The sequence below is a fragment of the Oncorhynchus kisutch genome, unplaced genomic scaffold (genome assembly GCF_002021735.2).
Source record: "Oncorhynchus kisutch isolate 150728-3 unplaced genomic scaffold, Okis_V2 Okis07a-Okis12b_hom, whole genome shotgun sequence".
In the NCBI taxonomy this organism is placed as follows: Eukaryota; Metazoa; Chordata; class Actinopteri; order Salmoniformes; family Salmonidae; genus Oncorhynchus; species Oncorhynchus kisutch.
In genome coordinates, this window is record NW_022261984.1 from 582226 (window position 1) to 598635 (window position 16410).

Consider the following 16410-nt stretch of genomic DNA (forward strand, 5'->3'; position numbering starts at 1 on the left):
GCTAGTTGCCGTCCCATTTTCTAATCCCTTTGCCGGCAGTGTAGTGAAGGCCCAAGAGGAAACCAACTGATGAAGAAACATCTGACTGACTAAACTGAAGGGGATGTTGGTGCTGCTGACCTTCTCCTGAGTCCTGACTGATCTGTGCTGATCCCACCTGCACACACTAGTCCAAACACCACCAATAAGAGGTCCTGTTGCTTTGACATGTCGTACAAATCCAGGCTCTTCTCTGAACACCCACGTCTTAAACCCTACAGAGCAGTGTCTTCCAAAGTCCTATTTTAGATTTCATTTTTTATGATGACTGCATCTACTGTGGCTGTTTTTTAAACTGATGGTAGTAAAAAGTGGTTCCACAAGGAAAATATGTTTAATTTAACTAGGCAAGTCAGTTAAGAACAAATTCTTATTTTCAATGACAGCCTAGGAAAAGTGGGTTAACTGCCTGTTCATGGGCAGAATGACAGCTCGGGGGTTTGAACTTGCAACCTTCCGGTTACTAGTCCAACGCTCTAACCACTAGGCTAGCCCAATAATGCTTGCATATCTAACCCATCCCTGACCTTACTTTGTTTGAACTATTCTGCTATGTGGTGAAAATTTGACAGTATCATGTTTGAGAATGTCATGGCAAAAATGGAGTGGGACAAGGAAGCTTTATAGTCTTTTAATAATCACTTAACGTTTGACATCGCAAGATCTTGCAGTTCAACTCTCTGAATTATACAAGATAGATAAAATATACGGTAGTTACTGGTAGAGGAGTCTTTGTATTACTAGTTAGTTTAGTAAAATGTACTTAATATTGACCAATATTACTCTGGGTAGGTGCACATTTTGTTCTTGCACAGAAAGGAAATACTACTTGTGCCAAAGTTTTTTTTCTTCCACTCGCACACCCAAGTTTAAATGTCTGTCTGTTGTAAATAAGAGTATTTTTGTGCCTGTCTGAAAGCCTGTTTAGCCTCCTTTGTAATAAAGCATTGGTTCAATAACCGTTTGTCGGTAACTACAAATTGATATTCAGTTAATTTGTTTGAAACATGAGTACTCATTTTTAGATGTGGTTAAATATTGGCACCCTTGCATGATTCACTTCCTTCAAAATACATTTAAATGAATAACTTGTTTACACTTCACAGGACCAAATCAAAATTTATATTTTTCACTTAAGTCAAATGGCCTAGACTAGCTTATTCAAAATTCATTCATTTGGAGGCAATGAGTTTCATGAAGTCATTTGTCACCTGTAGTAAGTTGCAGGTGCCTACAGGGTAAGAGAAAGCAGAACATTCTGCTCTACTGCAAAGTACAAGTGGCGCCAATATAATTGACCTCATCTGTACGCATTCAAATAAATTGCTTCTATCAATGGTACTGTGTCAAGTCGACGGTCAATCTTTCACAGGTCACACGGAAAACTATTAGCCGAACATCTTTGCTCAGATCTGAGCTTTCCGGTCTAAAATGGCCATCATTAGCTTAACAGATCGGTTAAGATGATTCCATTGAAGTGTTTTGAATCAAGACGTTGCTAGAGTACCCTTCCAAGTCACCACTCAAGAGCTTTTGCAGGGCGAGATCCCTATCCAGAGGTAGAAGACAGAAGGGTGTTGTCCCACTGATTTCCACTTTAATTAGTGAAACAAATTCTTCGTACGAGCTATAATCATTCAAGTGAACTTCTCATGAGTAGCATGAGCTGGTGACATCACCAGCTCACCACTGAAGGTTCATCAATATGAAACGAACAGTCTGAGCTTTACAATTCTATGACTACAACAAAAACATTTCCATGTGATCATGAATCCCAAGACAAATAGAACAGTAAATAAAGTGCTTTAATGCCAACAGAAATATGTGCCCTATGTGCCATTACTAATACTGCCCAGCAGTAGGAGGGAGAAACAGGACGTCTCAGTTGAAGGCCCCAGGGTCCACATAAGGGTAGGCCAGGAACTGTCCTAGTTTGTTTCCTTTCTTGTCGTAGTGAAGCATGCGGAAGCATCGCTCACAGAAGAGACACGGGTCATTTGGAGCAAATGGATCATTTGTGGTTAACCATCTGAAAAAAACAAAAGCCAAATTAGTACACTGACAACTTGTAATGAATTTAAACGAATGTACAGTCAATTGTTAGGGATGTTTTTTTGGCCAGGTCATGTAAGAGAATTATATTTTTTCTACACACCTGCCGATGTAGACGTGACACACGGCGCACTTCCTGGTCATGACCCTGTGCTTGTGGGTAAGGAGAGGGTACAACTTCCTATCCAGGCAGTCATCCTTATGAGCCAGTCTGGAAACATTGGGCAGGGATAAAATAAAACATACCATGTCCACACTAATGAAACCCAGCCAAACCAAGCCTTGTTACACATCTACCATAGTAGCTGGAACCTTTCACCTTTAGCGTGGAATGATCTCCAATGCACTTTAAAATATGATGCAGGGGTGTCAAACTCATTCCATGGAGGGCCTAGTGTCTGCTGGTTTTTGTTTTTCCTTTTAATAAAGACCTGGACAACCAGGTGAGGAGAGTTCTTTACTAATTGCTCATCTTAATCAATCAAGTACAAGGGAGGAGCGAACACTCGGTCCTCCGTGGAATGAGCTTGACCCCTGTGCTGTAGGACTGGGGCACTTTTTTCCCCAAAACACGGTCCTCTGGATCCCAATGGGGGGCACATTTTGGTTTTTGCCCTAATACTACACAGCTGATTCAAATGATCAAAAGGTTGATGAATCAGTTGTGTAGTTCTAGGGCAAAAACCAAAACGTGCACCCGTTGGGGTCCAGAGGACAGAGTTTGGAAAACACTGGTCTAGGGCATGTGATGGCTCCTAGGGGATCTTTTACTGAACAATGTATTTTAAAACAACCCAACAACACATGAAAAGCAAAACACTATCACAATTCTTTTTGAATGAATGTGTATTCTGTACTGTATTAAAACAGGGCTCATCTGGAAAAGAGACCTTGATCTCAGCCTTGACTCCTTGTCAAAATAAAGGCTAAATAAATAAAAACTGTGTTGAAAAGGACAAAGTGATGGGAAAATATCTGAGCCAGCACAGTTTTATAACAGTTTTACTGGCAGCACTGAGGCTGAGGCCTTCTTGGAAACATCACGCCACAAAACCAGCCTTCATGCACAGTTAGTGCCTCCAGCAAAGAAAACCAGTCAGAAGAAGGCTAAAACTTAAATCAAATCAGTCTCAGAAAGCTGAAAAGGCTGACCTACAATATAGATCAATTGGAAAGCCTCAAGGCTCTATCATGTGAGTGAATTGATCAAAGATATGACTTTATCCTATTCATCTAGAAAGGGCAGCACTTTCCCCTGACCTGCTCTCTTACCAGAAATCTGGCCTTCTTCACAGTACTGATATGAGTAAGGTGAACTGATTTCTGACACATTGATTTCGTATAGATACAGCAACATATTTTGGCTCTGTAGTCGGCACTTTGATTCTTAAATGATTTAATGACTGAGGTTAAAGTGTAGACTGTCAACTTAAATTTGAGCTTACTTTCATTCATATCGGGTGACCCGTTTAGAAATTAACACTTTGTACATTCGGAAAGTATTCAGACCCCGTGACTTTTTTTCTTATTTTGTTACATTACAGCCTTATTCTAAAATTGATTAAATGGTTTTTCCCCCACTCAATCTACACACAATACCCCATATAATGGTTTTTAGAAATGTTTGAAAAAAAATACATAAATGTAATATTTAATTTCAAGCATTTAGACCCTTTTTGTAGATAAGGCATTTCATTTGAATACATTTGCAAATATTTTAAAATGCCTGTTTTCACTAATGTCATTATGGGGTATTGTGTGTAGATTGATGAGGAAAATTGTTTATTTAATCCAATTTTGGAATAAGGCTGTAATGTAACAATGTGGAAAAGCACATGTTGACAAGATGTTGGGGAATCACTGGAGGGGAATATTGACCAACTGAGCATAGGTGTACAGCTCAATAAACACACCAGGCACTTTGTTACATTTCAGTGGTATATTGAGATGCAAACTCAGTTGAATAAATGTAAACTCTGTATCTGACATGGTACAGGTGTCTTTTTTTAAGCCCATAACAACGTGTGTCATGTGTATACTTCTGTTTCAAAGTAGATTTGTTTAAGACTCCCAAGAAATCACTCTGTGACCCTTATTTATCCAACTGCAGTAAAAGGTTATTAAGGGAGTAACATTCTGTTTAAGTCATTAGTAAAGAACACATCGTTAAAGAGTAAAATGATATTTTTAGGTGGTTTTAAGCCTGTCAATCATTTATTGCTTCATAAGCAGAAACATTGTGGCTGCCCAGGTCATTAGGCATGTTGTGAACCTAGGGTCACCCTAAGTTCATAATATTGAACGCATTAAGGCGTTCTGTTAGACGCCTAGAGTTCCGAGCTTGCAGACACGTCGCTGCTTGTAAATACCCCTGCTTGTAACCAGACACCCCCCCCCCCCTGCACCAGTACCCCCTGTATATAGCCTCGTTATTGTTACATTTTTTATTTATTTTCAGTTGATTTAGGAAATATTTTCTTAAATCCAATTTTTCTTAACTGCATTGTTGGTTAAGGGCTTGTAAGTAAGCATGTCACAGTAAGAACTACACCTTTTGTAGTAAGCGCATGTGACAAATATAATTGGATTTTGATTTGACACACATCTCAAGAACCCATTGGCTCTTGTGTAGAGACAGGAACAGGGCGGGGAGAGACAGATCGAAAGATTTTCTTTAAAAGGTAAATAACATTTTTCTTTAAAACCTTTTATTTTCTTAAATCTTTGGTACGGAAATGTAAGCATACATATTACAATGAAAGTTTTCTATGCAATATGAAAAGACTGTTCTAATTACAGTTCTTAGAGAAGAGCATGTCTGTCTTTGACCTGGGACTGACTGTAACCTAACACCCCCACTTGCCCTCCTACCCCTTGTACAATATATAAATAACCCTTACCCTCGTACCCCGTGTACAAGGTATAAATAACCCTTACCCTCCTACCCTGTGTACAAGGTATAAATAACATTTTTATCTAACTCTCAGCTCATAACACACCACCTTGTGAAACACATCCTAGTCCTCAAGCCTGTATTCCACTCAAGGTTTGGTCTGTATATTCTTCTCCTAAGGTATAGAGCTTCACTCTACAGGCTGGGTAATCATACCCCATAGCTGTCCATTAGATATAACCACTTGATCTCCCAGTACCTTTATGGATAGTATTTGGGTTCTGCACAAATGTAGACAACTATTTTTTGTAGTGCTGATTTACACTAAGCCCTTTTTCTATTGAAGCCTGCATCATCCTACTTCCGATGTTACGGTGTGTCAGTAAGTGACAACTCCATGTTTTTTTTCCTTCTTTAGAGTTCTGTTCCTCTCTCTAGGTTTCTTCTCGCTCGTAGTGTTCACAGGACAAGCCTAAGACTTACTTATACACAGGCAGACCTACCCGGGTTGACCAGAATGGCTCTGTCAGAGGGCTGCCTCGCTTCTAGGCCTTAGGAAACTTTGCAGTATTTTTTATTTTTTTAATGTAATCATTCCTTACATTGTTAGCCAGGAAGAACTATTGGATATCAGAGCGACATCAACTTTCCAGCACTACGACCAGGAATACGACTTTCCTGAGGCGGATCCTTTGTCTGAACCACCCAGGGCATTTGAACTGATTCCAGAGGCTGACCCAAAACAAAGCCGCCGGAGAAGAGGTAGATGGAGCGGTCTTCAGGTTAGACTTGGGAGGTGCGCACACCACCCACCGCTTCTGAGTATATTACTTGCTAATGTCCAGTCTCTAGACAACAAGGTAGATGATATTAGGGCAAGGGTTGCTTTCCAGAGAGATATCAGGGATTCTAACATACTGTTTCACGGAAACATGGCTCTCTCGGGATATGCGGTCAGAGTCGATTCTTTGTGGGTCTCGGGAATAAACATCTCTCCGGGAAGAAGGGCAGGGGTTGTGTTCCATGATTAACAACTCATGGTGTAATTGTAACAACATACAGGAACTCAAGTCCTTCTGCTCACCCGACCTATAATGAGTTCTCCTCAGTTATTGTCACAGCCATGTATATCCCCCCCCTCAAGCCGATACCACGACGGCCCTCAAGGAACTTCACTAGACTTTATGCAAACTGGAAACCATATATCCGGAGGCTGTATTTTTTGTAGCTGGGGATAATAAAAAAAAAGCTCATTTGAGAACAAGGCTACCTAAATTCTATCAGCATATTGATCGCGCTGGAAAAACACTGGGTCACTGCTACTCTAACTTCTGCGATGCATACAACGCCCTCCCTAACACTCCTTTCGGCAAATGTGATCGACTCCATTTTGCTCCTCCCTCCTACAGGCAGAAACTCTTAACAGGATGTACCCGTGCTAAGGACTATTCAACGCTGGTCTGACCAATCAGAATCCACAAGATTGTTTTGATCACACAGACTGGGACATGTTCCGGGTAGCCTCAGAGAATAATATTGAAGTATACGCCGAGTCTGAGTGAGCTTATAAGGAAGCGTATAGGAGATGTTGTACCTACTGGGACTATTAGAACCTACCCTAACCAGAAACCGTGGACAGATGGCAGCATTCACGCAAAACAGACCACCATGGAAAGGTGACTGGGAATATGGCAGAATACAAACAGTGTAGTTATTCCCTCCGCAAGGCAAATCAAACAAGTGAAATGTCAGTATAGAGACAAAGTGGAGTCGCAATTCAATGGCTCAGACACGAGACATACGTGGCAGGGTCTACAGACAATCACAGACTACAAAAGGAAAACCAGCCACGTCACAGACACTGACATCTTGCTTCCAGACAAACTAGGATAATACAAACTAGGATAATATTGAGGTTAATACAGTGCCAACGATGCTGCCCGCTACCAAGGACTGTGGGCTCTCCTTCGCCGTGGACGACGCGAGTAAGACATTTAAACGTGTTAACCCTTGCAAGGCCGCCAGCCCGGACCGCGTACTCAGACCAGCTGGCTATTCTCTCTCTCTCTATCCCAGTCTGCTGTCCCCATATGCTTCAAGATAGCCACAAATGTTCCTGTACCCAAGAAGGCACTGAACTAAATTACTATCGCACCGTAGCACTCACTTCTGTCATCAAAGTGCTTTGAGAGACTAGGCAAGGATCATATCACCACCACCTTACCGGTCACCCTAGACCCACTTCAATTTGCTTACCGCCCCAATAGGTCCACAGACGATGCAATCGCCGGCACGCTGCACACTTCCCTATCCCATCTGGACAAGAGGAATACCTATGTAAGAGTGCTGCTCATTGACTACAGCTCAGCATTCAACGTCATAGTACTCTCCAAGCTCATCGTTAAGCTTGAGGCACTGGGTCTCAACCGCGCCCTGGACTTCCTGACGGGCCGCCCCCAGGTGGTGAATGTCGGAAACAGCACTGTCCACTTCGCTGATCCTCAACACAAGAGTGCGTGCTCACCCCCCTTCTGTACTCCGTTCACCCATGACTGCGTGGCCACACACGCCTCCAACTCAATCATCAAGTTTGCAGACGACATAACAGTAATTGGCTTGATTACCAACAACCACAAGACAGCCTACAGGGAGGAGGTGAGGGCACTCGGAGTGTGGTGTCAGGAAAACAACCTCTCACTCAACGTCAACAAAACAAAGGAGATGATCGTGGACTTCAGGAAACAGCAGAGGGAGCACCACCCTATCCACATCGATGGGACAGCAGTGGAGAAGGTGGAAAGTTAAGTTCCTGGGCATACACATCACAGACTAAATGAAATGTTCCACTACACAAACAGTGTGGTGAAGACGGCGCAACAACAGGTCACCTAAAACCCTGACAAACTTTTACAGATGCACAATTGAGAGCATCCTGTCGGGCTGTAACACAGCCTGGTACGGCAACTGCACCGCCCTCAACCTCAAGGCTCTCCAGAGGGTGGTGCAGTCTGACCAGCGCATCACCAGGGGCAAACTACCTGCCCTCCAGGACACCTACAGCACTTGATGTCACAGGAAGGCCAAAAAGATCATCAAGGACAACAACCACCGAGCCACTGCCTTTCACCCCGCTATCATCCAGAAGGCGAGGCCAGTACAGGTGCATCAAAGCTGGGACCGAGAGACCGCGTCTATCTCAAGGCCATCAGACTGCTAAACAGCCATCACTAACACAGTGGCTGCTGCCTACACAGACTTGAAATCATTGGCCACTTTAATAAACGGATCACTAGTCACTTTAATAATGTTTACAGATCTTGCATTACTAACCTCATATGTATAAACTGTATTTTATACCATCTATTACATCTTGCCTATGGTCGCTCCCATTGCACATCCATTATATGTATATATTCTTATCCCATTCCTTTACTTAGATGTGTTTGTATTAGGTAGTCGTTGTGGAATTGTGAGATTACATGTTAGATATTGCTGCACTGTCAGAACTAGAAACACAAACATTTCAAATGTGATTTGAAATTGCTTTTATGTTCATTCTACAAGGGGGTCACACGCTCACAACACTTCCACAAGTTCACTACAAAACTTACCAACTGTTTGAACTGTCAAAAGTTCAAACTCAAGCCTCCCTGAAAAGTTATTAAAATTTTTTTTTTTTTAACTTTAAACACATTTCTTTAAGTTCAACAAGTTCACTACACATCACCTGAGAGGATGTCACTAAGAGTTCAAACTTCAAATGCATTTTTTACTTCAAAGACACAGGTGTACTGTCAAGTTACCTAATGACAAACTAAATAAAGTGAGAACATCCAGAGGATGTCATTAACAGGTCCACCAAAAGGACACAGCAAAGCACATCAATCCGTTTTTGACAGCAACTGTCTACTATATTCGCTCTTGCATATGCTGATTGTTTTGAGATGATTTTGTGCCCGATAGAAATTCATGGTAAATAATGTGTCATTTACAATAAAAGTGACTCAAATGACACACTACATTACCATTTTACCATGAATTTCTGTAGTGTGTCATTTGAGTCACTTTTATTGTAAATGACACATTATTTACCATGAATTTCTATTGGGCACAAAATAAATCTGAAACACAACAAAAAAACAAACAGCAAATGTATCCCAAAAGTGTAGAGTCACAAGTTTGATATGGTCATTGCATGCTATGAACATGGGACCAAATACTAAATATTTTACGTGAATTTGTCACAATACGTTTGGTCCCCTAAAATGGGGGGACTATGTACAAAAAGTGCAGTAATTTCTGAATGGTTCACCCAATATGGATAAAAGTACCCTCAAATTAAAGCTGAAGGTCTGCACTTTAACCTCATAGTTTGATCATTTATAATCCAAAGTGCTGGAGTACAGAGCCAAAACAGCAAACGTGTCACTGTCCCAATACTTTTGGAGCTCAGTGTAGGGGGAAATGACATACCAAGTCAAAGCTCAAAATCCAGGTATCAATATGGATGACAAAATGACCTCTGACCTGATATCGGTGATGATGACAACGTGCTCGCAGTCTCCCTGGTGACAGAAGAGGTAGGGGTAGCCCACCTTCACCTTCAGGTCATAGAACCTGGTGTCCTCCATATTGGCCTTGTGGAATGTGGGGAAGTCTCTGGTCTTTGCCCAATCAATGGTGGTCCTGGAAATATAGTACAATGCAACTTTATTGTCCAATTTGAAAAGTACAGTAGAAAGTAGAGGAAGAGAAATGAACGCCAACACCCAGAAAATACGCTTTGGAAATTCATCTTAAATTTACACAGAAAAAAAAACAATTTAAGATTTTACTGAGTTACAGTTCATATTGAAATAAATAAGGCCCTAAACAGCTCTGGTGGACATTCCTGCAGTCAGCATGCCAATTGCACGCTCCCTCAAAATTTGAGATATCTGTGGCATTGTGTTGAGTGACACAACTGCACATTTTAGAGTGGCCTTTTATTGTTCCCCAGCACAAGGTGCACCTGTGTAATGATCATGCTGTTTAATCAGCTTCTTGATATGACACACCTGTTAGGTAGATGGTAGATTATCTTGGCAAATGGGAGAAATGCTCACTAACAGGGATGTAAACAAAAGTGTGCACAACATTTTAGAGAAATAGGCTGTGTGTGTATGAAAATTGTGTGTATGAAGATTTCTGGGATCTTTTATGTTTCTGTTTTGTGTTTCTGGACCTAAGGAAGGCTTTTGATACTGTTAACCATGAGATTCTCATCACAAAATTGCCCAAGTTCAATTGTTCCCCCGATGCCTTGATGGATGAAATCATACCTTGAAGGGAGAACTCAGTGTGTCAGAGTGAGCAATGAGCTGTCGCCCACTCTAAGCTATGATGTGGGTGCCCCAAGGGTCAATATTGGGGCCCCTCCTGTTCAGCCTGTACATTAATGATCTGCCTTCTGTCTGTACTGGGTCTGAAGTTCAAATGTATGCAGATGATACAGTGCTATATGTGCATGCAAAGAGCAAACAACAAGCTGCACAAGAACTCACTACTGTAATGGTCCAGGTTACAAAGTGGCTCAGTGACTCGTGTTTGCATCTCAATGTGAAAAAAACTGTCTGCATGTTCTTCACAAAGAGGGTAACAGATGCTACTGAGCCAGATGTCTATGTGTCAGGTGAGAAGCTCCAGGTGGTATCTGATTAAGTACCTTGGCATCATACTTGAATCCAACCGCTCTTTTAAAGAGCAGGTGAAAAACGTAATTCAAATAACTAAATTCAACCTAGCTGATTTCCGATTGATACGAAATTGTTTGACTACAGAGGTAGCAAAACTGTACTATAAGTCTATGATACTCCCCCCCTTATCATACTGCTTGACTACTTGGGCCCAAGCTTGCTGTACAACATTAAAACCCATTCAGTCTGTCTACAAACAGTCTCTCAAAGTGCTTGATAGGAAGCCCAATAGCCATGATCACTGTTACATCCTCAGAAAGCATGAGCTCCTGAGTTGGGAAAATCTTGTGCAATACACCGACACATGTCTTGTATTCAAGATCCTAAATGGCCTGGCTCCCCCTCCACTCAGTATTTTTGTTAAACAGAAAACCATGAGAGTTGACTGTATAGTTCCCTTAAGGAAAAGCACCTTTAGTAAATCCACTTTCTCTGTGAGAGCTTCCAATGTCTGGAACACACTGCCATCAGACACACAACTGCACCACATATCACACTTTCACAAAAAACATGAAGACATGGCTAAAGACCTATCAGAATTGTGAACATAATCCCTAGCTGTGTATTGCCACTTTCCATGTTGTCTGTAGTTTGTGAGGTGTGGAAACACTGTTGCTTTTATGGATTTTGTCTTGTTGCTTTTTGTTCTATGTTGCTCTGTCTGTGTGCTACGTCTTGCTTGTCCTATGTTGCTCTGTCTGTATGCTACGTCTTGCTTGTCCTATGTTGCTCTGTCTGTATGCTACGTCTTGCTTGTCCTATGTTGCTCTGTCTGTATGCTACGTCTTGCTTGTCCTATGTTGCTCTGTCTGTATGCTACGTCTTGCTTGTCCTATGTTGCTCTGTCTGTATGCTACGTCTTGCTTGTCCTATGTTGCTCTGTCTGTATGCTACGTCTTGCTTGTCCTATGTTGCTCTGTCTGTATGCTACGTCTTGCTTGTCCTATGTTGCTCTGTCTGTATGCTACGTCTTGCTTGTCCTATGTTGCTCTGTCTGTATGCTACGTCTTGCTTGTCCTATGTTGCTCTGTCTGTATGCTACGTCTTGCTTGTCCTATGTTGCTCTGTCTGTATGCTACGTCTTGCTTGTCCTATGTTGCTCTGTCTGTATGCTACGTCTTGCTTGTCCTATGTTGCTCTGTCTGTATGCTACGTCTTGCTTGTCCTATGTTGCTCTGTCTGTATGCTACGTCTTGCTTGTCCTATGTTGCTCTGTCTGTATGCTACGTCTTGCTTGTCCTATGTTGCTCTGCATGTGCTCACTGCTCAATGATTGTCTATATTGTAATTGTTTTTAATAACCTGCCCAGGGACTGCGGTTGAAAATTAGCCGGCTGGCTAAAACCGACACTTACTGAAACGTTGATTAATGTGCACTGTCCCTGTAAAAATAAAATGAACTCAACAGGTTGTTTCCAGTTCATCAATAAAATGCACACGAATATCCATTAGATATAGCAGATACTGAGCAAATGGCTAAGTGCATGAGAGGAGAGCATGTAGAACATATTTTCCTATTTCCAATGGGTCTTGTGGCCTGGTTTGACATTTTAAATTACTGGATTGTGGCCCATTACAATCTAACATCTGTTGATTCCGCTGACACCGCATGACCCAAGGTTAACCCAGGCATATAGTTTAGTCTGGGTCAGTTAGGCAAACCGAATGCAATATTCTACACCTAAAACCTCCATCTCCGATCCAATATAGAGTTCTATGGCTGAAAAAAGTATTGTCTTAATTCTTTGTGGATCTGCCCCTACCTCTCACTCTCGACAGTATTGTCTCTGCAATATACAGGCCTGGCTTTTGTCTTTTTCGGGTTACTCCCTGGCTTCTACAGGCCCATTTCCACAGATGTTCTCTCACAGAATCAGCTACGGTGAGTTCAAGTAAGCCTAGTCTGAAGTGTTCAGTCAGTCCAGTTGACGTAGCCAGAGGGGATGATGGTTCAGTCAGTCAGTCCAGTCGACGTAGCCAGAGGTAATGATGGTTCAGTCAGTCAGTCCAGTCGACGTAGCCAGAGGGGATGATGGTTCAGTCAGTCAGTCCAGTCTACGTAGCCAGAGGGGATGATGGTTCAGTCAGTCAGTCCAGTCGACGTAGCCAGAGGGGATGATGGTTCAGTCAGTCAGTCCAGTCGACGTAGCGGGAGGGGATGATGGTTCAGTCAGTCCAGTCGACGTAGCCAGATGACAGTTGGATGTCAGAGAAAGCGAGAAAGAAGAGAGCCACTTACTCGCTCATGTCCTGACACTCAGGGTGACGCATGTCATTGTAGAAGACTCCTTCAAAGTAGAAGAAGGCGGATTTGAAGTGATCCTGAAACAGACAGTGAAAAGGTTCACCCAACACCGACATGATGATCAAGTCCTATTATGTAGGCTTATACTCTCTGTGAGTGTGTGGCTGAGTAGCTCCCAACTTGGACATCCTTATGATCTCATTTGTTACTAATTGTATTCCATAGTCAATGTGTTCCAAGACTCACAATCAATGACTACCTGTGTAGCTGTATATCCATGATGACTAGACGGTTCTTCTTAAGAAGTCGTCCTTTACGTCACAGAGCCGTGCACAAGAAATCTACTGGCATCTGTAACAGTATAACTTTAGTCCGTCCCCTCGCCCCTGCTCGAACCAGGGACCCTCTGCACACATCAACAACAGTCACCCACGAAGCATCGTTACCCATCGCTCCACAAAAGCCACAGCCCTTGCAGAGCAAAGAGAACCACTACTTCAAGGTCTCAGAGCAAGTGACGTCACCGATTGAAACGCTATTAGCGTGCACCGCCGCTAACTAGCTAGCCATTTCACATCCGTTACACATCTACTGAATGTTGGGTTTTGGAAGTGGGGTGGTAGCGTCTAACATTTGGATTCATTCGTTTGTTGTGCACTGCTCTGTGATGTAAGGGACGACTTCTTAAGACGAACTGTCTACCGACTATGGATTCACATCCCGACGGAAGCCTAGCGTCAGCTGCTAGTTCGAACCCCCGAGCCAACAACGTGAAAAACATGCCTATGTGCCCTTGAGCAAAGACTTCAACCCTAATTGCTCCAGGGTCGCCGCTGATAATGGCTGACCCCTGGCCGTGACCCCAATCTCTGAGGGCGTCTCAGGGGGAGTTGGGATACGCAAAAAAGACATTTCCATTTCACACGTGTATAATACACACTTGTACATGTGTGAAACAGGGAAATATAAGCACCCACCTACCATTACAATAGTATGGTTTGAGCTCGATCTCTTTGTGTGCGTGTCACCTTGCTGATGAAGTCCGGTGCCATGTCAGGCGTGTTGCTGAACTCTCCAAAGACCTGCAGGTCGCTGATACAGCAGATAGCATCCCTCAGGTCCACCAGACTATGGGAGCCCAGCATCTGAAGGGTCATGTGGGGCCTCACATACCTAAACTGGAAGAGAATGTACGTTATAGGGAAATAACGCACGCTCTAGAATGCTCTTTAAGCCAATCAGAAATGGGTATTCAACAATTCCATGGTATAAATGAGATTAATAGGCAAAGCATGTACATGTCTTACAAAAGCACATTATTGTTGTGTTTAATGATGGAGATTGTTAGAATTAGGCTTATCAACTTTTGGTGATTCTCACAAAGACTTAGAATCGAAGAAGTGAAACTGCACGTACTCTCTCAAATATGGCAGGGTAGAGAACGTTTATGCTCAAAATTATCTCCCCTTCTGGCACCAAGTCAACAGGGTCCTCAGGCCTTTTCCCCACCGCTAGGCTCTCCTAGAAAAATCAAACACACACACAAGTCAATCAAATTTCTAAAAACAGCCCCCCTCTTAGCTCTTGTCGGTCGTGTTCATCTGGCACCAATCTGAAGAATATGACCCAGGGGTCTGAGTGTGTAGACTTCTGGGTGTCAGTCACGCTACAGGTTACAGCAACAGGTTATACTCTATGCAAGTGACGCATTGTTTTCCAAGAAGTAGCCTTGAAGTTTTTGAAGGCTTTTTAAAAATGATATTCAATGGGCAAAAAATATGTGTGCAATGGTCTGCAACGCAAACACCTGGTAGAAGTAAATTCATCCTCAAACACAAATATAAGTTTATATATCTTCAATGACTTAAAACAGATGGGTTGGTTACTTTCACAGGGTATAACTAACCAGTTCGTCTTGGTAGTGGTCAACTCTGCTTATCTTATCGATCCTCAGGGTGTCTTTGTAGTCCTGCTTCTTCTTCCTCTGTCTGAACATCAACAAGGCAACACTGTTTTAATGCAGTTCATGAGTAACTGTCTGCAGAACATGGAATTGCTGCATTTGTCATGTAGAAATGGTCTAGGATATCATTTGTATAGTAAAAACGTAATGTTTTACATTAGTGTTTGAAGAGTGGGGTCAGGTGGCACAACGTTCGTGTCAAGAGGCTCGTCTTCAGCTTGACACCGAAGAGTGTCAACGCTGGAAGAAAAAAAATCAACAATGTGAAGATTACAGAACAGATGGGTCATTTGACAGCAAAAGGTGGGAACCTTCTCTTTATAAAAACCATCTCTGATACCACTAGTTTTGACCAATATTCTAAAATGCGTCATAAAACAAAGGGAAGATATATCCCTGGTCCACTACTATAGACGCTGAAGTTCAACAACAAACATATTATTATTGACAAACGATAACTAGCATATTGAGAAGTTACTGCTTGTCAACTAGACAGACACAATGGATTTTCAGCTACTTAGCTAGAGTAGCAAATACATTTATAACTACCCTTACTGTACAAACCTGCAGATAGCTTTCAGTTCATCCAACGTTTCTGGTGCGATTCCCATTTCCTTTGCAAAGTCGGCATCTTCATTCTCTTCGTATTTATCCTCGTAGGAATAGTCAATTGGTTTCAATTTCTCAAGCCATGCGGTTCTGAATGAGCCAACGTGGAATGGTTTGGTGTTTATGTCTTTATACTCAAAAACTGGAATATTTTCGTTCACGTTTGAGCTACTGCCCGCCGCCATTTTTTCATCTAAATGACGTCAAAACTCCCAGGTAACGCTGGGTAATGAAGTGTCTCGAGATGGGAAAATACAAGAGAAATTACCGATTGATTGAGTTATTTTACACTGGCCCGGGTTGAAAGCTGGAGGGGAGGGGTGCCCATCTCAAATTGAAGAGTAATCTGCGCTGCTCGGTAATTTTGTCAACATAGTGCACCGTCCAGAAACATGCATCTCTTTCCATGACTAGTTTTCATTGAGAGGGCAGATTAAGCGTTTTTATCCAAAGCAATCACAGAATCCTAATACATTTATACACGTCACTTTTGCATTGCGCCGACTTCGCCATAAAACAGAGTGGGGCATCCAGGTTCCAAATCGAATGCAATCAACTTTCAGCCCGGCAAAAACACGCCTAAACGGGTGCCCGGGCGAGATTAATCGAACCTCTTCTCTAATACAGGCTAATTGTGGGGCTGCGTTTTGCATTTTTTTAAAATTTGTATTTAACCTTTATTTAACTAGGCAAGTCAGTTAAGAACTAATTCTGGGCCAATTGTGCGCCGTCCTTATCGGACTACCATTCACGGCCGGATTTGATACAGCCTGGTTTCGACTCAGGTACTATAGTGACGCCTCTTGCAATGGGATGCAGTGCCTTAGACGGCTGCGCCACTCCGGAGCCCTGCAATTTAGGTGGGTGTGTCCAT

The 16410-nt window shown here is 42.4% G+C and overlaps 2 protein-coding genes across 8 annotated transcripts in view; one reads left to right on the top strand and one right to left on the bottom strand.

Annotated features, from left to right (window-relative positions):
• The window catches only part of LOC109879917 (PC4 and SFRS1-interacting protein-like), a 21313-nt gene extending 20294 nt beyond the window's left edge, over nucleotides 1-1019 (top strand). For 4 of the 7 annotated variants that reach the window (XM_031814548.1, XM_031814551.1, XM_031814553.1 and 1 more), the window contains one exon: nucleotides 45-998. In XM_031814548.1, the coding sequence (XP_031670408.1) occupies nucleotides 45-93 (49 nt within the window). In that variant the 3' untranslated portion in view covers nucleotides 94-998. Of the gene's footprint in view, nucleotides 1-39 lie in introns of all 7 variants that reach the window. The other 3 variants (XM_031814550.1, XM_031814552.1, XM_031814554.1) reach the window with 2 other exon arrangements.
• Nucleotides 656-16266, bottom strand: LOC109876734 (snRNA-activating protein complex subunit 3). The gene is made up of 9 exons (XM_031814555.1): nucleotides 15492-16266; nucleotides 15084-15167; nucleotides 14871-14952; nucleotides 14381-14485; nucleotides 13993-14142; nucleotides 12959-13041; nucleotides 9512-9670; nucleotides 2195-2302; nucleotides 656-2068 (listed from the first exon to the last, which is right to left on the bottom strand). The coding sequence occupies exons 1-9, from the start codon at nucleotides 15719-15721 to the stop codon at nucleotides 1921-1923; spliced, it is 1149 nt and encodes a 382-aa protein (XP_031670415.1). The 5' UTR covers nucleotides 15722-16266; the 3' UTR covers nucleotides 656-1920.
• Between the last annotated feature and the right edge of the window lie 144 nt (nucleotides 16267-16410).

Coding starts and splice junctions, on each gene's coding strand:
- LOC109876734 (XM_031814555.1), bottom strand. CDS start 15,721: ATGGCGGCGGGCAGTAGCTCAAACGTGAACGAAAATATTCCAGTTTTT. Junction 14,953..15,083: donor CCCACTCTTCAAACACTAAT/GTAAAACATTAC, acceptor GTTGATGTTCAG/ACAGAGGAAGAAGAAGCAGG. Junction 2,303..9,511: donor GTCATCATCACCGATATCAG/GTCAGAGGTCAT, acceptor CAATGTTTCCAG/ACTGGCTCATAAGGATGACT.